Source organism: Cnephaeus nilssonii, assembly GCF_951640355.1.
Source record: "Cnephaeus nilssonii genome assembly, chromosome: 21".
Lineage (NCBI taxonomy): Eukaryota > Metazoa > Chordata > Mammalia > Chiroptera > Vespertilionidae > Cnephaeus > Cnephaeus nilssonii.
The window spans coordinates 14,268,057-14,291,536 of record NC_137092.1 but is presented as its reverse complement, the minus strand read 5'-3'; the positions used below and the strand labels follow the sequence as shown (position 1 = coordinate 14,291,536).

Genomic DNA, 23,480 nt, shown 5'->3' with positions numbered 1-23,480 from the left:
GGTACATGTCCTTGACTGGAATCGGACCTGGGACCCTTCAGTCTGCAGGCCGACGCTCTATCCACTGAGCCAAACTGGTTAGGGCCCAACAAATATTTTTAAATGAGCAGAAACACAAGAATGACTATGATACTCCTGAAGATGGGTAAGTTAGGGAGACATGCACTACCAACCATAAGTTAAGATGTCCTATAAAAGCCTGTCAACAAAAGCTCACTGCTACCAGCCCAATGCCAACAGGAGTCCCCAACTTAGGGCGCAGTAAAAGGAGAGACTTTATTCAGGCAGGTAAACAGTTTGCAAACCCAGGAGGCAGCAGCCTCTGGAGGTACTTGAAGTGCCTCCCCTTGGAAAACAAGGAGGCCCACTTATATAAAGTGCCCACCCTGGTCGACTTTTGGAGGGATTAGCCAGGCTTTGAACCAATTTTAAAAATGGGGATTTGCCATATCCTAGCCCCGAGAAACGTAATTAGCAGAAGGAGAATATAATCAGAATAGAATGTCAATAAAACATGAGACCTTCCCTTGGATTCTTAGAGCTTCATAAGCCCCAAACCCAGACTTCCTAACTAGGGAAACTAGGCTAAGAAGTATGAGAAAGGGGAGAGCGTGCGTCAAGAATTCTGGATGTATTTCCCAGAAAAGGAACATGATGAAAATGGTCAGAAGAAGTAATTTCCTTCCTCTTTTCTAATCGTGGCTCCAGATCTCTCAGCAGAGTCTCTTCAGAGTCTTTACATGTTACAGTTTCCACTGCTCCCGCCACCTTGGGGATAACATGTGGCTCTTAACCGCTCTGCTCCTTTGGGGTAAGTTGGGCTTAGAAAGGGTAACGAGAAGGGTACAGGCACTGGCTAAGGGAACTCGGGATTTTTAAAAAATATACACTTTTATTGATTTCAGAGAGGAAGGGAGCGGGCGAGAGATAGAAACACCAACGATGAGAGAGAATCCTTGATCAGCTACCTCCTGCATGCCCCGACAGGGGATTGAGTCCAAAAACCAGGAATGTGCCCTTGACCAGAATCGAACTGACGACTCATCAGTCTGCAGGCCGACATTCTATCCGCTGACCCAAACCGGCTAGGGCGGGGCTCAGGATTTTATTTACTTTCTTTAGTATCCTAGCTAGAACTCATGAATATGGAGACGGCTGTGTCTGTGCTTCCACGGTTCATTGGTGTTTATTATATATATCCAAAGGGTGGGAAGAGAGACTGAGGTAACATTAAGCCTGGAAGCATCATTTCAGAATAAAGCCCCATCAATAACCATCTGTTGACTGTTCAGTACCATTGGTACCTGATTTTGGGAAAGGAAGTAGAGAAGAGAGGAACGAAAGAAACCTAAGCTGGCCCCTTGGAGTCTATGTTAATTCTGTCTGTCTCATTCTCCCTTCCTTGCCATCTTCCACTGATGATATCTCCATTGTTTGGTCTCTTACAGTTCCAGCTTGTGGGCAAACATGTGAGTAATGTCTAACTCAACTTCTCTTCCTCTGGCACATTTCTGCTTCCAAAAGATAGGTTCCATTATCCTAAAGAAGAGAGTATGGAGAGAGGATAGAAAGGAGAAAGATTTATAAGTTATATGAAGTCCCCAATATTCAGAGTATGATTTTGGTAAAATCCTGGTTTGTAAGGTTTCTCTCTAAGATTTTCTAAATGAGCCCTGACCTCTGGACTAAATGCCTAAATAGCAGGAAAGGGCCAAAATTGCAAACCTACAGAAGTAGTTCTGCTGGGTTTTCCAATATGCCCCAAACTAGCCCCTTTTACGTGAAAGCAGAGGTTTGTTTGTTTTTTTCTTCTCAGAGAGAATCAAGCAGGCACTAGACCAGTGGTTCTCAACCTTCCTAATGCCGAGTCCCTTTAATACAGCTCCTTATGTTGTGGTGACCCCCCAACCATAAAATTATTTTCGTTGCTACTTCATAACTGTCATTTTGCTACTGTTGTGAATCGTAATGTAAATATCTGATATGCAGGATGTCTTAGGCGACCCCTGTGCAAGGGTCGTTCGACCCCCAAAGGGGTCGTGACCCACAGGTTGAGAACCGCTGCACTAGAGGCTTCGAAGTGGGGAGTGTGGACCTTGATTTCCAATACAGATGCCGATTAAGGCTCAAAACGAGTCCTCAGAGACAATGGAGCAAATCGGCTCCAATCTAGTTGCACCAGTTGAAAACCCTGTTTTATTGCTTACCAACAGTGAGACCTAAATTGGTCATTTAATTCTCAGGAACCCCAAATCAGCAACACCCAGATTTAATAACACGAACAGATCCCTCTGCAGCTGGGTCTGGACATTCCTAACGGCTAGCTGTTGTCGGGGTTCCCTTGCCTGTTTTACAATGAGATCCAAATACACACCGTTTCCCTTGTGCTCTCCAGAGACCTCGCCAGGTGTCCCGAGCCTTTCCTTTCACTCCTTGTTTGCGTTTTTGTCCTCCCCCCGCCCCTCCCAAGCAGACACTGCCAAGTCCGTGATCACTTTGGAGCCTCCATGGGTCAGTGTATTCTCAGAGGAAAGTGTAACCTTACGGTGTGAGGGACCCCACCTGCCTTGGGACAACTCTACGCAGTGGTTTCTCAATGGCACAGCCATTAAGACCCTGGCTGCCAGCTACAGCATCCCTGCTGCCAGTGCCAGTGACATTGGTGAATACAGGTGCCAGAGAGGTCCCTCCATGCCAAGTGACCCGGTGTACCTGGAGGTCCACAGAGGTAAGTATGGCATGGAGCAGGAGTGCTGGAAATTATGTCTTCCTTTGTGTTTCCTCCTTTTTGGATGTCAGGTGTGTGTGTGTGTGTGTGTGTGTGTGTGTGTGTGTGCGTGTGCTGATTTATCTGAATATGAGTCTCAGCTCTATGTGCCTACCAGGTGCAATAAAGTCAAGATAATGAAAAGATCACATTAGAGTCCTTTAACTGTGTCCCCAAAGCACCCCAACCGGGGCAGGTGTGAGTAGGGTATCTCGAGTAAAACTCACCCTACGATTTTATCATTATTCAAAATTATCTAGTTTTCTTGAAAAAAAAAAAAGTTATACCTGCCCATAGTCAATAATAGTCATTTGGAGAAATGTACAACGATGAACAGTAAAGTCTCCCTTCCACCCCAAACTCCTACTCCAGCAGTCAACTTCCACAGAAACAAAATTGTTAATAATATAAACTTAAAAGAAAGTGGTTGGTAGAATACTCTATATGCTATTCTACACCTTACTTTTATTACTTAAAATACTATGAAGGTGTGTTTATATTAAGAGATCTACCTCATTCTTTTAAATGTCTGCCACAAGGCTGTGCTGTAATTGATTGAACCATTTTCCCTAGACTTCTAGTGTGTTTCCATTCTTTGCTTTTACAAGCAATGCTGCAGGAAACATCTTTATACAGATCATCTGGGGGCATAATAAGATAATATCTTGGTCATGGAATTACTGAGAGACTTTAATCATTACTTTTTTTTTTTTTTACTGCTTGATGAATAAAAGCAGATAAAACCCCTCCTTCTGCTTTAAATCTGTAAGAAGTTTCTGCTTGCCAAGAGATGGAGACTGCAATACTCTCTCGAGCAAAATGTTTCATTATTCAGGATAAACCATTCAAACGGATCATTTAGTTATTCAAAAGCATTACGCTAAAACTTCTGTGTGACTGATAATGCAAATGTGAACCCAGGCTGGTGGCAGGATTAGATTTCAGTGGACTGGACTGCTTTTGGAGGAAATGTGGTTTAGCTAAGGAAATGTTGAGAATGTCAGAGGAAAAGCTCACTGTTTCTCAAGTCTCTTAGGACTCTAAGAATCAGTTCCAATACTAGAGAGGCGAGGGGAGCTGGCAACTGCGTAAACAAGAGACTTCGTGTAGTTCCAGTAGAAGCAGAAGTGCTTCATAGTTCAAGGGGGGAAAAAACGAACGAGGGCTGGGTTAGGTCATTCTCTTTGCCTCTCGAATCCCCAGCGTTGGTGACTTATTGAGAATGGTATATAGATTCTCAAAGTGGATTCCGGGAACTGCTTCAGATGGGTCCTGCTTAGCCAGCAGGAACCCCGTGCAGGAAGCTGGCAGCTCCGGCTGTGGCTTTCCCCTGACATGCAAAGTGTATGAGAGGCCCCTGTCAGCAAGGGCTGTTAGAACATGATTGTGAATTTGAGCCCAATTAACCCCAAAGAGTTTTTCTTGGCAGGTATTTTATATTTTTATATGATATTTTAATGTGAATTTTAATATACAATAAACCTTCAGTGTATACCTTAGTGAATTTTCACAAGTAAACGGCACCCAGATAAATGTTTCCAGAATCAAAGAAACTCCCTCTAGTTCATTTCTAGTCACTACTCCCAAGTTGACTTCCATAGGTTTTCACCTGTTTTTTTTTTTTTTTTTTACTTCATATAAATGGGTATAGTATGTATTCTTTGTGTCTGGCTCTTCCTCCTCCTCCTCCTCCTCCTCCTCCTCCTCCTTCTCCTCCTCCTCCTTCTCCTCCTCCTCCTCCTCCTCCTCCTCCTCCTCCTCCTCCTCCTCCTCCTCCTCCTCCTCCTCCTCCTCCTCTTGTGTGTGCACCATTCCCAGAGGTACTGCAATACCGGGACAATGCGTGGAGTGGACGGAGCAAGCTCCTATACCATCTCCCTATCCCAAAAATACATTTAATATAATGTCCTCAGATAGAGGACGTATCAGGTATTAAACTGATAAGAACAGATACTACACTTGATCTTAGCCAAAAGGCCAAGAAGTGATGTGTCTGGCTTCTTTTATTCAGGTCGACTATAAGATTCATAAACGTTGTAAAGTTGCAGTTTGTTCTCATTATTGTATAGTATTTCATATTTATCCATTTCATTCATGGCCTTGGGTTGTTTCTAGTTGGGACCTCTTACAAATACTATTCATGTGGACACTTTTTGTACATTTCTTTTGGTGCACATATATACACATATTTGTTGGAATATGCCTAGGAGTGGACTTGCTGGGTCACAAAATATGCAACCTTACTTTACCAAAGTAGCTAGGCCACATCACACTCCCAGTGTGAGAGCTGTGGTTGTTCCTCAGGAGTAGGTGTTTTCTGTATTTTTCCCTGTAGCCTTTCTGGTACATGTGCAGTCATATCACACTATGATTTTAATGGGCATTTCCCTGATGACTAATGATATTGAGCATTTTCCACGTGTTTATTATTTATTTGGACATCTTCTTTTGTAAAGTATCTGTCTAGGTTTTTTTGCCAATTAAAAAAATTTGTTGCCTGCCTTTTCCTTATTGACTTGTGGGAACCTCTTTATATATTATGGCTATGAGCCCTTTTTCAAGGGTAGGAAATAACTTCCACTCTGTGGCCTGCCTTTTTGCTGTGTCATTATGTTGTTTCCTTTTTCAATGAGCGAAGGTTTTTAATTTTACTACAGTACAATGCATCAAGTTTTTTGGTTGATGTTCCCTATGCCTTTTTTAAAAATGGTTGCCCCAATTAGTCAGCAATGGAAGATTTAATTGCAGTTATATTAGCTCTCAGTCACTTCAATTAAATCTGTGTGTGCTGAGAATGCGGCTGGTTCGTGGACCCAAGTCCTAATCCTGTGATTTAAAATGAGCGTTCCCATCCTACTGCAAAGTGATAAAAATAGGGAGAAGGTGTTTTTTTAAAAAATATATATATATTTTTATTGAGTTCAGAGAGGGAGAGATAGAAACATGATGAGAGAGAATCATTGATGGGCTGCCTCCTGCATGCTCCACATTGGGGGTCAAACCTGCAACCAGGGCTTGTGCCATGACTGGGAATTTAACTGTGACCTACTGGCTCACAGGTCGACCTCAACCACTGAGCCATGCTGGTCAGGTGAGAGATGGTTTTTTGAGTAGAAAATAAATGTCTGCTAAAAGCTGCATCCCCCAATTTTTGATATGTAATACTCCTGTTATCTTTTAAGGCTAAATATTTTATGAAGGCTAAATATTTTAAATTTCACTTATAACTTTCTTTCTCTCTTTCTTTGACTCATGATTTATTTAGAAGTGTGTTTGGAGGGTGTTTTTGTTATTGATTTCTACTTTTATGGTATTTTGGTCAGAATTTGTGCTAACTATATTAGTTCCCTGGTATTTGTTGAAAATTGCTTTGTGTTCAATTTGTATAACTCTTGCATGTGTATTTGGGAAGTATGTGAATTTTCTCTAAGGTACAGCATTCTATGTAAATCCATGAAATTAAGTCTACTGATTTCATTCAAATCTTTTATATCATCACTAGTATTTTGTATTTTGGACAGTTCCTGATGGAGGTTAAAATTTCCCACTCTGTTTGTGGATGTATAAAGCAAAGGTGCCTGTGTTTGGGTAGTGCAGTCTTTGAGCATCTCTTGGTTGAGAACAGGAATAGGGAGGAAAGAGTATTTATTATGTTTGGAAGCAACTTATGGCAGCATCCAAGACTGAAAATCATGCTACAGGTAGCAGTGAATGCCTGCCTTCCATTCTTGGATAAGTTCTAGAGCGGGGGAAAGCACTACTGTCTCTTCTCCACTTCTGTCCTTTAAGAACTTCATCCTCAGCCAAACCAACTGCCCAGGGAAGGAAAAAGTAAAGGAGGCAGTTTTGGTTATGTGTAGAGGTATCCATCAAAAGTGAGCCCCCCTCCCGCCCCCCCCCCCCCCAAAAAAAGGGAAAAAAAGTGAGGGCCCATTTGACTTGGAGCTTGTTTTTATCAGCTATATCACTGATCTGTACATATGTATTTCTATCAATTTAGAGCCATAAGTACATCTGGATGTGCTTGCCATTTTGTGAGTTTGGTCTTAGTATGTATGATCCCATTAACAAATCAGTCAGGAATTAGAGTGTATCAGTTTTCTGTTGCTATGTAACAAAAACCTTAGCTGAAAACAACATACGTTAATGATCTTTCCATTGGAGAGGAGTCGCTGCACGTCGTAGCTGGGTGTTCTCCTGAGGCTACCATTGGGTGCTGATGGGCTGTGGTCCTTCCTGCAGTTCTCCCAAGCTCACGTGGTCATTGGCAGAATGCAGTTCCTTGTGGTTTTAAGACGGAAGTCCCTGCCCTCTTTATTTATTTATTTATTTATTTATTTATTTATTTAGGGAGGGAGATAGATAGGTAGATAGATGATAGATAGATAGATAGATAGATAGATAGATAGATAGATAGATAGATATCTGAAGTCCCCACCTTTTTGCTGGCAGTCAGCTGGAGCGCCCCCTGCCATATGCTTCTCATAGGCTTTCTCACAACATGCCGGCTTACTTCTTCAAGGCCAGCAGGAGAGTCTCTTAGTCCAGACAGCTGAGATGGAGTCTTAGATAATGTAACATCATCATGGGCGTACCATCCCATAACCTTTGTCATATTCTGGTTCTAGAAACTAGTTATAGGTTCCACCCACTCTCAAGGGGATTATATAAGGGTGTGACTTCTTGGGGTCATATTAGAATACTGCCTACCACGTAGGATAAACTGTTTCTGTCCCGACCAACTTCTTTTTTTTTTTTTTTTTTTTAATATATTTTATTGATTTTTTACAGAGAGGAAGGGAGAGGGATAGAGAGCCAGAAACATCGATGAGAGAGAAACATCGATCAGCCGCCTCCTGCACACCCCGCACTGGGGATGTGCCCACAACCAAGGTACATGCCCTTGGCCGGAATTGAACCTGGGACCCTTCAGTCCGCAGGCTGACGCTCTATCCACTGAGCCAAACCGGTTTCGGCCCAACCAACTTCTAAGATCTGAAAAGGGAAGATAACAGGGGCTGTGTACAGGGCCGCAGGTAAAGATTACTTTTCTTCCCAGCAAAGCTAAAGATATTCGGTGAATGGGAGCTAGGCTTCAGATTCAGCAGGGCTGTAGGTTGGAATGTTCAAGGAGAAAAAGAAAGCGTTGGCTTCCTTGTACCTCTGCCACTGTATACATATATGTTGGGTTCACATTTTCCAGATTGGCTACTGCTCCAGGTCTCTAGCAGAGTCGTCATTGAAGGACAACCTCTGGCCTTTAGGTGTCATGGATGGAAGAATAAGAAGGTGTCCAATATGCTTTTCTACCACAATAACAAGATCTTTAAGTTTTCCTCTTGGAATTCTGAATTCACCATTCCGAAAACCAACCTGAGTCACAGTGGCATCTATCACTGCAAAGGAAACAAGGACTTCACATCAGCAGGAGTATCTATCACTGTGAAAGGTATTGTATCTGAATAATCACAGACCTATATGTCGTTTTAAGGACCAGTGAAACCATCACCAATCATCACTTTAATGTGCAAGTGAAGAAACTGAGCTCCAGGGAGGTGAACTGTCTCACTAGAGGCCACAAGGTGACCAGTGGCTGGGTGGGGACCAGAACTGAGGTTTCCCGGGTCCCAGGCCATTGCTCTTTCCAGCATACCATGGTGTCGCTTTAATAATCCCAGGAGCGAAGGTCAAGGCCAGGGCATAGTGAGGATCCATTTCATCAATTTTATTTTAGTTGCAAGGAATAGAGACTCAAGGTAGGTAGGGAGTTGTTAGAAAATAACCCAAGGACTCTCATAAAAGCTCCATAAGAAACAGAGGCCAGGAAGACATTGAGACTTAGTTATACTTTCCATCTATCTCTCAGGGGAAACTAGTTCCACTTCTTTCTGAACCTCTGGTAACTAAGTAGCTTCCTCTGCTCCAGTTGCCTGTGGCCTTTGTTGTGACTCTTTAATGGCCTTTCATCTCAGTACTCATAACCACTAGCACCTTTTTTTTTTTCTGTCTAAAAAAAAAAGGCACAAAATTATTGTCCTAGATTATCGTGTGAGACACTGAACTGGCTAGGGTGTGGGTGTGTCCACTCCTGGTCCATCATACCAAAGGGCATGGTCATACAATAAGTAGCAGTCAGGGAAGCATGGGTCATGCAGAGGATTTTCCCCAGTAGGATGTGAGCAAGCTGGTAACTATATCTATGAGGAACCCCCAAGAATGCCTCTCGGCTGGAAGTGGGAAAAATTATGTTTTATGGGTGCACTCTCCAGGGACAGGTTCCCAAAGGAGGAGGGGGTATATCTTTTGCAAAAAGAACCTTGACTCTGAGTCAGGTAACTGTCAACATTTTCTTTAGAGCTGTTTCCAGCCCCAGTGCTGCGAGCATCCTCTTCGTCCCCCCTCCTAGAGGGGAATCCAGTCAGTCTGAGCTGTGAAACAAGGGTGCTCCCACACAGCCCTCCGGTGCAGCTCTACTTCTCCTTCTACGTGGCAAACAAGACCCTGGTGAGCAGGACCACGTCTTCTGACTACCAGATCGTAACCGCTAACAGAGAAGATTCCGGGTTCTACTGGTGTGAGGCTGCCACAGAAGACGGAAATATCATCAAGCGCAGCCCTGAGTTGGAGCTTCAAGTGCTTGGTGAGTGAGAATGATGGGAACTGACTGGCACAACAGATGCTCCCTTTTCTCCTATGGGACTGAGGTCTGTTTAGGGGATTCATGGCCCGGACAGGAAAAACCTACGAACAGCCCTTTCCACCCTTGATTCAAAACGTCACTATTCCCCTTATAAACATCATTGCATCCCCTCTCCCTTCCTTCCTCTGTTTATTTCCTTCTTTCTTTTCTCTCCTATATTTTCTATCTCTTTCTTTCTCTCTCTGCCTCCCTTTTCTCTCCCTCTCTTTCCCTGACAATCTAATCAGCAATATATAAAGTTCCTCCTATCTATTGTCTCAGGTATTGGGATGCAGCTCTTACTTGAAGGAGCTCACATGGTAGGTTGGTGGCTGGGCATTTTGTGGATTGCACATAAATCCCCACATGTCTGTATCTGGCTGAGGGGAAGGGATTGTGAGCTCCAGAAGAAAAACTCCTTGGGGGGAAATATTTATCTTCAACCCAAATTCATTTCAAGCATTACATAGAAATAGCAGTTGTCTCCGTCTACTGACAGGGACCTGGCAGTTCAGGTCTTATGAGGAGACTGCCCCTTGTTGGTACCCCATGTAGCCCAGCTGGAGCCACCTCCAGCTCCTTCCTGCTCCTGAAATTATCAGTCTCCACTGGGGACAGGCATAGCAGGTCTCAGCCAACCTTCTCTTCCACATAACTCAGTCAGATCCCTCTGGTTTCTGAATGGCATTTCTTCTCTTTGTCAGTTTCTTTTACAGGCCTCCAGGAGTCACCAACTTCTGTCTGGTTTCATGGTCTGTTCTATCTGGTAATGGCAATAATATTTTTGGTGAACACTGTTTTGTGTGTGATAATACATAAGAAACTGCAAAGAAACAAAACGTGGATTTTAGAAATTCCTTTGGACTCCGCCGACCAGGGGAAGAAGGTAACTTCTTATTTTTGAGAAGACAGACATTTAGAAGAAGAACCGAAATAGCAGGAACAAGAACAGCTGCAAGAAAGGGCATTCCAGAAGCTCCAGGAGCAGCAGCAGCAGCAGCAGCAGCAGCAGCAGCAGCAGCTCAGTGGGTGCCCATAAATCAAGGCAGTCCCTACCTCTTCCTCTTTGTGTGACCATTGGGGCACAACCTCCAAAAGTTAAGACACTAGAACTGTGAGTCCCATGGCACCTGACTAACTCTTAAATAAAGCAAATAAATGAGCTGACTTCAATGAAGATAAACTCTGAAGTTTTATAATCAGGGATGATTTGATGTGAGACCTCCTCTGAAGCAATCTTTAAAAACTAGAAGTCAAGTCTAACCTGATTATCCTATTAAGCATTTTGAGCAATATTTCTGGGGACAGGGTGAAAAGGTAAGACTTTTGCATATGTACAAGAGATTAAGCCAGAAAGAGACAGAATGAGTGAGAGAGAGAGAGAGAGAGAGAGAGAGAGAGAGAGAGGAGGGATACAAGCAGGAATAGTATAGACCAAAAGGAAGGAAACATAACTTGCAAATGTTATGTTTCTTCTGAGAGACTGTGGAAATGAGAGCTCACATCTCTGTGGGGCTCAGGATGGTTACTTGATACCTTTTCTTCTTTAGCGCACCAGCAGGGAAGGTGTCCATACATGTTAAAGGGACATAAGGGAATAACTCACGATGAGAAATGGGTGCATTATTTTTGCCTTGTCATTTGAGGTTTTCTCATAACCTCCCTGTGTCCAGAGATAACCAGGGTTCTTGCTTGTCTGTCCTCAATCCCTGCGCTTTGGAAAAGCAGAATGTAACGGCTGCTTTTCCTAATAAAGTAAATGCAGAGCTCCAAGCTTGGCACTTGACAGGAGAAGCTTCAAGTGGGGAGGGTCAGTGATATCATAAAGTCTCAATTCTTACCTCCAGATTTACTTTATTTTTCTGATTTTCTGGGTGAGTACAAACTAGCTTCAAGATACACTGCTCTGACCATGGACAGTGTGGCTCAGTTGTCATCCTGGGCACCGGAGGGTTGCTAGTTTGATTCTGTCAGAGCCCACACCTAGCTTGCCAGTTCAATCTCCAGGCGCAAGGCAACCGATCTCACATTGATGTTTCTTTCAAATTATATATATATATGCTGATGTCTCACTTGGGCTCTATTTTTGGATACAAAATGTTTCCCTGCTATTCCACAACACAGCTGAGATAAAATTGAAATATGTGAATACGACTTAACTAAAGCTCAGAAAACACACACACACACACACACACACACACAAAGAAAACACACACACACAAAAGGGTATAAACAAACCCAGCAACATAATTCTAAATTATTTGGTTTAAAAAAATGTAGCCTATCTGCCAAACAAGGACACATTCCTGCCTAGCCTCTGGTCTGGCTCCACAGGACAAGGCTCACCTCCAACACCCACCACCTGGAAGCACCTTCGAGCAACTTGGGACGTGAAGTAGATGGAAGAGCAGCTTAGTCCCCTGCTCCCCTTAGCCTGTGGACAAGGAGAGTGCCCTCTCCCCTTCACTTTCAGAAAAAAAAGTACAATAATTATCATCTCAATGGAAGCCCAACAACTCCAACATTTTTATTAAAGGATATGGTCACATATAACAGCTGACGTTCCACTGATTGCATAGAATATTTTGTCTTGTGGACCAGAGGTGAGAATTGCAGGGAACGCGTCCCATAGGAAGAGAGGCCTAAAGACACTGTGTAGGGACCGCGTGGGGAAGACCAGCCCGAGGAACTGGGAATTGAAGCCGGAAGTGACGTCACGCAGAGGAAGCGCTCGGCCGCCCGCACCGGGTGGAGAACTCTAGGGAAAGGGCTCCCAGGGCTGCTGACGCCGCAACTTCTAGAGGGCGTGGGCGGCATCAGCAGTGCGGGCCGAGGAAAGCGAGGGCCAGTGCGTGTCCGAGAGCCCCGGTACCGAAAAGAGCACCCAACTGGTGAGCGGGCCCCCACCTCTCGCCGTGGGCGCCGGTGTGAGACGCCGGCTCCCCAGCGGGCCCGGCCCGCAGCGGGAGGGAGGAAGCATCGCGGGAAGCCAAAGGCAAAGGCCGCGGCGTCCGGACCGCGGACTTGAAACACTCCTACCTAGGCCAGCGCCGGAGGTGGGGTGGGATGGGGACGGGCGGGGGAGGGAATAGAAAGCGGGTAGGGCCGACCCGCCGCCTCACGGACCCGGCGGCGGCGGCGGCGCCACCCCGCGGCAGCCTTTGGAGGTTGCAGCCTCGGCCGCCGCCCCGCGCGCGGGGGGGCTGCTGGGAGGCACGGGGCGCGCAGGATGAGCGCTCTGCCCGCCCGGACTTGGCGGAAACCCGGCCTGGGCGACCACAGGAAGGGAAGGGGCGCGGGCCGGACGACCCGGGCCCTCGGGGAGGGACCCGAGAAAGAGTCGGCAGCGGCAGCAGGGGGAGAGCGAGATGGCAGTCAAGTATAGACCGCCTTCCTGCTGTTCTTCCATCCTCAGAGCCAGCAAAGGACTCGGCTGCTGGAAGCAGCAGGCCCCAGTGCAGGGAGCCTCCAGGCTCTGCAAGGTCTGCTCCGAAATGCATTGGGGAACCACGGGCCTGCACCCTCAGGGGCCCAAGGCCCATTTTATCCCGGTGACAAGAGGTTCCAGGACTGAGAACAGGACCCTGGAGGGGACTGACTGATGCAACCAGGAGGGAAGAGGATGGGTGGGTGGGTTTGGGGGAAGGAGGGGAGTTCTTGCTTAGCTGTCAGATTTAGCAGGGCTTACCAGGGTCTGTTGGCCCTACCAGGGCTTCATTTGAGAGGCTCTTGGGCCCACCCTGGAATCCCCAGGGCTTCCAGGCCTAAGTACCACATTCCAGAGTAGACAGTTATGGAGAAAAGGCAACTGGATATGTGGAGGGCGGGTCAAGGGAGGGTAGGGGGTGGGAGGAGGATTTGTTCCTCACGTTCCAGGCCCCCTAGGGAGAGCCCTAAAACTCGTTGTATGTCCACCGGAGCTTCTACAAGAGTCCAGGCCCATTGGGTTCTTAGCCCCAGAAGGAATCCCCAAAGTGGGATTCCTAAGAGAAGACCCTAAGAGAACTTTGGCAAGCTGTAAAAAAATAAAAAATAATGCTGGAAGTTGAAAATGTGGGCCTCTGTAAAGTTGTCTTTTAGGTACAGACTTTGCTAATGCACATTAGCAGTAAAATGGGAGCCAATAAAGTGTTTGCTGCCCTTCCTTTATTCCTCACTCCTTGCTTTGTTTCTAAATATGGGGTCAAAACCCCCAAAGGGTAAGAAGCTCATCTTCATTCTTCCCCTTTCACCTCCTTATTACACTAAGCACCTATTACTCCTTCACCCTTAGAGAGGATAGGAAATAAATTGTGGAGAGGGAGCATATGTTAAAGGGAGAGATTCCCAAACATGCTACGTGAGTTAATGGAGGTATAATATCTCTAAGAACCAGCAGAAACAATTGGCTTACACATTTTGGATAAATACATTTCCCAAATGTATTCTCTGATAAGATAATTTAATTTTGAGGAAGCACTGACATGATCCCCAGTGAAACAGCAATCTTCTGGAGTCTGGCTGTGACTTTGAGGCCCACTTCTTCTGGAAGGACAGAATAAAGCCTTGAAGAGAAGAAATAGGCATTTGCAACAGTTTTGTATATTGTGACCTATAACATCTTTTATCATTATCTTTGTCAACTTATATAAATATTGTCTCTCCCCTTAAGGTCTGGTAAAACTGTGTCTGGTGCTTTTTAAAAAAAAGTATTATTTAATCTTCACCTGAGGACATGCTGAGAGGGAGAAGGAAACATCAAAATGAGAGAGAAACTGATTGGTTGCCTTTTGTAGGCGCTCGGACTGGGGATGGAGCCTGCAACCAGGTATGTGCCCCGACCAGGAATTGAACCAGCAACCTTTTGGTGCATGGGAGGACACTCCAACCAACTGAGCCACTGAGGCCGGGCTTAAGGATAGATATTTACCTATCTTTTCAGCTTCTCCTATAGCTATATTTTATTCAGACAGTTTATTTTCTGTGCCGTGCCAGCACATCCAAGGGTGAACCTGAGTGGGGGTGGTTGAAAGGCTTATAAAAGACAAGAGGATGAAAGCTGAGTTTCGGTGGGACGCTGCTTCCTGAGAGCGAGACGGACTACAAGCCATCTTTATTTTATAGCAGATGCCATGAGAGAAAGTAAGGTCGTGGTCAAGATGTTTACAACATTCTCGTGGGTTTCGGTCCTACTCAATTACATGCACCTGATCAAGCTTTGTTTACTTGCAGCCTATATCACTCAGGCACGTGGGGCCACATTCAGACCATAAGTTCAAGCTGACAACTACAGCTGTGGCTATAATTGTGCTGGGAGGGCTCTGCCCTCCAAGCTGGGACTTGCACGTGGCCATGAGAGGACTGTGCCCTCTCATTAGTCCAAGGCTTGAACCTGTCCAAACACTGTAGCCGCTCTCCACATACCACAAACACTAGAAAATGTTAAAACAATGAAAAAGAAGGTAAGGAACAAGGCAGCACAGTTCACAAAGCTACACGATTATGAAATCATGGTGCAAGGAACAAAACCTTAAGAGAAAAGGAGAAAGACTTCCCTGTGAAGTAGAATGGATGGGAAGGCTTTATAGAGTAAGATGTATTTTTTTAGTCCTCACCCAAGGATATGCTTTCAGAGAGAAACACTGATGGGTTGCCTCCCATATGCACCCCTACCAGAGGATCAAACCCTCAACCTTTTGATGTACGGGCGACACACCAACCAACGGAGTCACCTGGCCACGGTCAGAGATTTCAGTAAGATTTTAAAGAACTAGCAGGTTGGCAGGGTTTGAATAGTCTAGAAAACAACTGAGAATATGATAACAGAAGAATGATATAACAAAAGCACAAAGGAAGAGAAATTTAGGATGTTATCAAGTGGAAGACTGGTGAAAATGAGTAATTGAAGGTTAAGTTTTGGCCAGATGGTAGGCCTTTAGTTTCAGGACAAGGAGTTGGGATTTAATCCTAATGGATAATTAATGATAGCTTTTGGATTAGTTGGGCAAATTGACAATGCTGTAACACTTCACAAGACCATGAGAAACACTCCCTATTATTCAATAAGAAGGGAGCAGAGCCCCTGGATTTCAGGGTCCTAGCTGAGAAGACCAGATAGATTATCTGATAGCTTGACTGGGTAGAAGACAGACCAGTAAAGCATGTGGCTTAGAAGCTAATGTCCTCACTTATTAAAATTTCCTACCACGAAATGTGCTGTATATGACTTCTTTCACGGGAGAATTTAGATTCTCCGTGTAGTCATCTTGCCCTTGCTTCTTGTCATCTGGTACTGGCCAGGGAAAGATGACTCACTGAGAATGTAATTTACCAATGAAAAAACCCTATTACGGCCCAATTTATACAAGTTTTAACTGGATGTAAATTTGATCTCTAATAAAATGATAAAATTCATTTTAAGCATAAAGTTGTCATGTAAATTCCCCCAAATTGATCAAGAATGGCTCAAGTGAATTGGAAACTAAGATTTTCCTTTTGCCTCAAAGATGTATTTGTTTTTGGTAAAACATCCACCAGCCTTTGTCATGACTAGTCTTGAGTTATTGTTATGCAAGTTTTGAACAGAGAGGTCCTTATTCACATGTTAAAACTGTGGACTTCTGTATTCATTTCCCCAAAGCCTATTAAGAAAAGAATAAATCCTAGCTGGTTTGGTTCAGTGGATAGAGCATCCAGCCTGCGTGCGGAATGAAGGGTCCCAGGTTCGATTCCAGTCAAGGGCACATGCCTGGGTTGCGGGCTCAATCCCCAGTGTGGTTTGTGCAGGAGGCAGCCAATCAATGGTCTTTTCATCATTGAGGTTTCTCTCCCTTTTCTTTCCTCTCTGAAATCAATAAAAATGTAAAACACACACACAAAAAAAACACCTGGGAGCACTAAAAACCACCTCCCTACACCTCATCAGGAAATTCAGGGTAGTCACATGGAAAGATCTCACCAAAGTGATTCTTATAAGCCAGGAGTTTGTTGCAGAACAGACAAGATCCTCACCCTGGAGAAAATTTTCCTGTGGAGCCGTCCAAGTCTGTCCTGCTCAGCTTTCACTAAGAGCAATATTGGCTGGGTAGGGTTGAGGAAAGGTTTGACGGAAATGATTAAATAAATGCTCTGAAAGTTGGTCTCTCCCTCACTAGGCAGAAAAGGCGATGTTTTGGAATAGATGAATCTTGGTTATGAGGCTGTTCCCTCGTAACTAACCACCAGATACTAAATAGTAACTCTCCCCCCTCAAATGCTGACAAGCACTATATCTTTGGCTATTGCCCCATGTCCATGGAATGGGGGCAAAATGGCTGGACAGGAAAGTGGGAGACGGCTAGGTGCAGACTTGTTTTGTAGGTCAAACTAAAGCACATGGCTTTATTGGACAAAATGAGCTAAAATTATAAGTTAGCAACTAAAAACAGTGGAGAGTAGACCTTTCCGTCCATACACGTGAAGAGAGACCCAGCGAGCTTACTCTAAAATACACTTAGGGACAAAGAAATGATAATCTCTACTCCGTGCCTTGTGTACTTAAACGCCCATTGAGAGCTATGGAAACGGTACTAGCCCGGCCCAAATACACCCGTGACCGTGGGCCCGCCCGCCCCACGTAGCCAGAAGCTTACCAACCTCGCAACAAGTGCTTACAGCTGCTTCTCCAACACCTGAAGTGGCTCTGAAAAGAGCCTTTGGGGTAAAGTGGTGGTTCTATCGCGTTTCCTGGGCGCTCTTACTTGGAGCTGGTGTACTTGGTAACGGCCTTGGTGCCTTCAGACACCGCGTGCTTGGCCAGTTCTCCAGGGAGCAGCAGGCGCACGGCCGTCTGGATCTCCCGGGAGGTGATGGTGGAGCGCTTGTTGTAATGCGCCAGGCGGGAGGCCTCGCCAGCGATGCGCTCGAAGATGTCGTTGACGAAGGAGTTCATGATGCCCATGGCCTTGGACGAGATGCCGGTGTCCGGGTGAACTTGTTTCAGCACTTTGTACACATAAACGGAGTAGCTCTCCTTGCGGCTGCGCTTGCGCTTCTTCCCATCCTTCTTCTGCACTTTCGTCACAGCCTTCTTGGACCCCTTCTTGGGAACAGGAGCGGACTTCGCTGGATCCGGCATCTTCGGAAGGAGAAACCACTCACGAATTGAACCAACCGCGACTACAACCGAATTGGTTGTGAGCTACTTATAGGGCCTATATGCAAATGAAGACTCGGACAGACTGCGTTTTCATTGGTTAATTTCCAACAGTAGCGTCATAGAGGCAGAGCCGGTGTAAATAAGACGCTGCTTACGCTCCCTCAGTGGTCATTGGAACAAAAGCCTTGTGAGCCAATCAAAATGTTCTACTTCCCCTAACCAGTAAATTATATCAAGCGATAGTTTCCAGTTTGGGTGGGATCTGTTTTGCTGTTGCCTTCCCCTCTCCTTGTAGCCATGTATGGAAGAGATTGGCAGCGCCAGCCGAAGACAAGTTAAACTTTCTCTTATTTTGATTTTTGGAACAATACCTCAGCTCACATGAACCCAGCCCCCCGCCCCCAGGTGTTCCCCTGACATTCCCATTCCGGTTTACGCCACCTGTATTATGCAGTGAGAATACTGAATTAGAAATGGGATTTATTTAAACACAAAGCAGGAAAAGGGTTCCCAATTCTTAAAAACTTTCACATCTCAGGACTCAGCGCAATGTCTCCTAACCCACCACCTTCCTTTTTTAAAACTAGTTAAAATCCTGGCGAGCTACTTGGGATTTAATCATTTGGCTTAACATCGGGCGTGATTCCAGGAACCAGAAAGAATTGAAAGCTAGCATTGGGCATTAGTTATGACCTTCAAAAGGTGCCAATTTGTGTTCAGACTTGTAAAACCACCTCTATAGTTGCAGGCTTGAAGTCAACCTTGCCTCTGCCAGCCGACCTCAGGATATTAACTGTCAAATACTGACTAGTACACCGCCCGCCCACAACACCAGTGTACGATGCGAGATGGCTAACTGGGAAGGTGATACGGCTGCTTTTCAAAAGGTGGGCGGCTCTGAAAAGAGCCTTTGGGTCGTCTCCTTAGAGCCGCCGCTTTAAGCCCGCTCCCCGTGGCGGGCGCGCTCTTGGGGGCCGCCCTGGTGGCCAGCTGCTTGCGCGGAGCCTTGCCGCCGGTCGACTTCCGAGCGGCCCGCTTGGTGTGGGCCATGGTCCACTTTGCTTATTGCCAGAGTCCCAGGCAGGCTTATTTATAGACACAGCATTGCCTTTATTGGACTAAAAAGCTGCTAGGAATTTCCAGACTTGTGATCGCACTGGCTAGGACTCAATCCTATTTACTGATTGAAGCTTGTTATGCTGAATTTCTAATCCTTTACTACTCCCTCTCTCGTACTTTTCTACAATTTTATCGATCACAGATTATTATAATTTTTAAAAGATCTTCCGCCCTAGCTGGCTTGGCTTAGTGGGGAGAGCGTTGGGCCTGCGGACAGAAGGGTCCCAGGTTCAATTCCAGTCAAGGGCACATGCTTAGTTGCGGGCTCAATCCCCAGTAAGGGGCTTGCAGGAGACTGCTGATCAACGATTCTCATCATTGATGTTTCTATCTCTCTTACTCTCCATTCCTCTCTGAAATAAATAAAAACATTTTTTTTTTTTAAAAAAGTGTTCCAGGAAGACAGTTTGTGTTTAATTTTTGACTCAAAGTACCCACAGGGCTTCAGATACTACCAAGATGAGACCATATGCCTAATTCCCTTTCATCCTGAGAGGCATGCAGTCCTGGTCCAAATTGAGAAACCATAGGATTTTGAGCTTCTTTCCGTCTCCCATTCTGTGATAACTAATTCCCTTAACATGTTGCTCATTGGATAAAAATTCCACCCTTTCTACTTGTCCTTAACACTACTGCATGTACTATACAGTGAAGAGTGACATAAAAGAGTGAAAAAGTTTTCTTCCACCCCCTGAGGGTCCCTGGCTCGATCTGAAAATTAAATTGATAAAGAGATTAACTGAAGAAAAACAAATTATTTAACTTAAGTCTTACATGACAGAAATCTTCAGAAGTAAAAGATATGAAGAAACAGTTATGAGTATATTTAGACTAGGTTTAATGAAGAGTGAGCAGCTGTGTAGAGATGGGACAGGTTAAGGAGCATGAGGTAAGTATAGTAACCTGGAAAGAGCAATGCCTGTTTGTTAGGATTCTTCTGTGTGTCCCTTTGTCTTTAAAGATAGGAATGTTCCTATCTTTGGATATACTAGGTGTACCGGTTAATAATGCGGATTTTTTTCGATAGATGGAGTTACACCTATGTTGATATATATGCAATTTGATATGTATACTCTTTTGTTGTATTGACAGCAAGCTTCAAAATTTCATGTCAAATTTTCTGAAAGTGTTAACATCATAGATATTTTTACGCTTAAAAACGTCCAATTTCGCCCTACCCGGTTTGGCTCAGTGGATAGAGCGTCAGCCTGCAGACTGAAAGGTCCCAGGTCCGATTCCAGTCAAGGGCATGTACCTTGGTTGCAGGCACATCCCCAGTGGGGAGTGTGCAGGAGGCAGCTGATCTGTGTTTCTCTCTCATTGATGTTTCTAACTCTATCCCTCTCCCTTCCTCTCTGTAAAAAATTAATTTTTAAAAAAATGTCGAATTTTGTGCCAAAAAAGCATTTGCAGGAAGTTTTAATTCATTACTTTATTCTGAAGAAAAGTGCTGCTGAAAGTTATCGTATACTTCGGGAAGCTTATGGTGAACATGCTCCATCTCAAGATACTTGTGAACGCTGGTTTAAATGCTTTACAAGTGATGATTTCAATGTGAAAGACAAAGAACATCCAGGTCAACCTAAAAAGTTTGAAGACCAACAATTACAAGCATTATTGGATGAAGATGTGTGTCAAGCTCAAAATCAACTTACAGAAAGATTAAGTGTTGCTCAGCAAACAATTTCCGATCGTTTACAAGCAATGGGAAAGATTTTTAAAGGAAGGAAAATGGGTGCCACATCAACTGAACGAAAGACAAATGGAAAACCAAAAAGTCATCAGTAAAATGTTGCTTCAACGGCATGAAAGAAAGTCTTTTTTGCATCAAATTGAGACTGGTTATGAAAACTGTATTTATTTTGAGAATCCCAAACGCACAAAATCATGGGTTGATCCACGTCAACCATCAACATTGACTGCAAGGCCAAATCGCTTCAGAAAGAAGACAATGCTCTTCGTTTGGTGGGATCAGGAAGGTGTGGTGTATTATGAGCTTCTAAAACCAGGTGAAATCATTAATACTGATCGCTACGGACAACAGATAATCGATTTGAACCACGCTTTGATCATAAAGCCACTAGAATTGGCCAGAAGACACGGCAAAGTAATTTTGCTTCATGATGACGCACCATCACACACTTCAAAACCAGTTAAAGACATGTTAAAAGATCTTGCCTGGAAAATATTAACCCACCAGACTTTGCTCCTTCAGATGGCCACTTGCCGATGGCACACGCACTTTCTGAACATACGAAGTGGAAAACTGGGTCTCTGAATGGTCTGCCTCAAAACAAGAAAAGTTCTGTTGGGATGGTATCTACAAATTACCTGGAAGATGGGGGAAATGTGTAGCTAGTGATGGACATTACTTTGAACAAAGCAGTTTGATGTTTTTCTTGAAATTATCGTGTTTTCTTTGATTGCAAAATCCGCATTATTAACCGGTAAAGGTTGAATCCACATTTATTAACCGGTATCCGAATTATTAACCAGTAAATAACCAATAAGAATTATTAACTGGTTAGCAATTAATCCACATCATTAACCGGTAAATAGTTAACCCTTCATTTATTTATGAGGACTCCCATGGCAAGTAAAACAGTAAATAAATCTGTATGCTTCCTTCTATTAGTATGTCTCATGCCAATTTAATTCTCAGGTGCAGTCTAAAACCCTAAGAGAGTATAAGTGCAATTTTGCCTTCCTTACAGTAGCTAAGAGTTTGAGGGGGTGCAGAACATGCCACCCCAAAACATGCCATTTGGTAGTATGTTGATTTTGAGCTGAAGGCACTTGAGAAACAGCAGACAAAGGAAGGGCTCTCAAACCTGCCTCTTTTACCTAAAAATAGCTCATAAAATTTCCCATGTGCAAGGTATCCTCCCAGTACCAGGAAGAACATTCTTTACACCTGAGACAGGGAATTGACATCAAAATGGATCCATACAAACCAATCTAATAAAATACCTGTATCGCCCATGACTTTCCCCCATATATCTCCTAGTCCTTGTCCCACAATTTACTTTCTCCAGCCCAAGCCCCAGAATTTATTGTTCTGTTTAAGAGATAAGTATAAACGTTTGGGCCTAACGGGCTCCTCAGGTTTTCATTTCCTTCTGAATGCTACTGTGTACACATGTAAATATTAAAATTTGTATTTTTTTTTTCCTTTTGATCAGCCTTGTGCCAATTTAATCCTTAAGCCCAGACAATTGAGTTCTTTTTTGGGGATCTGTCTATAGGCAGATAAGGGGAATTCAGAGAAAGTCTGTCCGGTATGACCTAACAGCATTAGCACCCCCTCCTCCCCCAACCCTTGCCCCATTAAAACAACCAGGAGGTTGTCCATTCTTTGCTGGGGATGGGATGGGGTGCAATTAAAATAGAATCTACCAAGAGAGATTTCAAGTATAAAAACAGAAAAAAAGTCTGTCCCTGAAATTGCTGTTTTTTTTTTCAAGTACATATGGTTCAAAATAACACACCAAAACATGATTTTGGTATGGCATGTCCTAAACTGTTCACATTTTGGGGCGGCATATTCTACTACCCTTCAACATCTACATGTGTTTTAGACATGTGATGCACGGTGGCACCGTGTCTCAGTCATCATGTGAGTCCCACCTTAGTGATTTTCAGTTCAAATATTTTGATTTTTGGATAGTTTTAATTTTGAATTTAAAATGACTAAAGAACAAACAAGGAGATCTACATGCATGAAGCCTAGGAATCTGGATATAGATTTGGGATTCATTAGCATACAGTAGGTAGAGCCAAAGGAGAGATAGAAGGCTCATAAGATTTTTTAAAGATAAACGTTTCTCAAAAACACTTACCGGCCTGATGGAGAAACCGCATCTTCTCACGAATTGGCCTACAAAGGCCCTGGTAAATTAATGAATGTGGTATCAGTAAGGACCCCAATCAATTGCACAGAGCAGTTTCTGGTAAAGACTATCAATATGGAGTAGGTGTCAACTTGCGAAACTCAATTCAGCAAACTTTGGAGCTCTACGTGGAGTCTCAATGGGTACACGATTTGGGAACTGAATCCTGGCTGAAAACAAGGGCCAACGTTTCAGCATAAAGTTACAGAATGCCCTTCCGTCCTCTTTCTGTGTCTATTGCTTCTTTAAGCAGAGCTTTGGAGGACAGTGCATTGGATTCACGGATCTCCAGGTTTGCCTACCTAGCGAGAGCTGTGTCCTAGGATCTCATTTCTCCTGGGTGAGGTGGTATTCTGGCTCACACCACCAAAACAGGGACCAGATTCGGGCATGATGGCGACTTCGCCCTCCTCCCTTCCCCCATGTCCCAGGTGCCGCTCTGGGGACTGCCTGATCCCTCTGTTAGCCCAGTGTTCGGGGCCGCTTGTAGCCCTTTTCTGCAACCACGATTGGAAGCCTGGGACCCTCTTGTTGAAACTAGACTCGGCACTGGAACTCTCGTCACCGTCCCGTCTCTGCACTCGTATATGCTCTTCTGTGTCGCCCCCCAAGACCTTTCCTCTTCGCCTAAATTTAACTCCTAGGGAGAGCCCACTCGGCTAGAAAACGACGAAAACAGCTGTGGAATCCGGAAGCCTGGCTTTGGAATCTGAATCCTCCCGGGACTGCGGCAGATAGAGGGCGGCGTGGGGCGTGGAGGAGGGGGCGGACACACAGGAAAAGAGAAACTGGAGGGGCGGGGACATTTCCGACTGCTTCCCGCCCGCGCGCTCCCGGTTTTCAATCTGGTCCGATGGTCTTGTATATTAAGGCATGAGCTGGGCTCACCGTGACCAAGGCTTGTGTCTT

At 44.6% G+C, this 23,480-nt stretch overlaps 2 protein-coding genes across 2 annotated transcripts; one reads left to right on the top strand and one right to left on the bottom strand.

Moving 5' to 3' along the window:
* The first annotated feature begins 735 nt into the window (after positions 1 to 735).
* Positions 736 to 16,981, top strand: FCGR1A (Fc gamma receptor Ia). Its single transcript, XM_079761327.1, has 6 exons — positions 736 to 811; positions 1,449 to 1,469; positions 2,471 to 2,728; positions 7,971 to 8,216; positions 9,123 to 9,407; positions 10,151 to 16,981. The coding sequence occupies exons 1-6, from the start codon at positions 781 to 783 to the stop codon at positions 10,348 to 10,350; spliced, it is 1,041 nt and encodes a 346-aa protein (XP_079617453.1). The 5' UTR covers positions 736 to 780; the 3' UTR covers positions 10,351 to 16,981.
* Positions 16,982 to 17,102: 121 nt separating this feature from the next.
* LOC307093322 (histone H2B type 2-F) lies at positions 17,103 to 17,589 on the bottom strand. The gene has a single exon (XM_079761328.1). The coding sequence runs from the start codon at positions 17,539 to 17,541 to the stop codon at positions 17,161 to 17,163; it is 381 nt and encodes a 126-aa protein (XP_079617454.1). The 5' UTR covers positions 17,542 to 17,589; the 3' UTR covers positions 17,103 to 17,160.
* Positions 17,590 to 23,480: the final 5,891 nt, after the last annotated feature.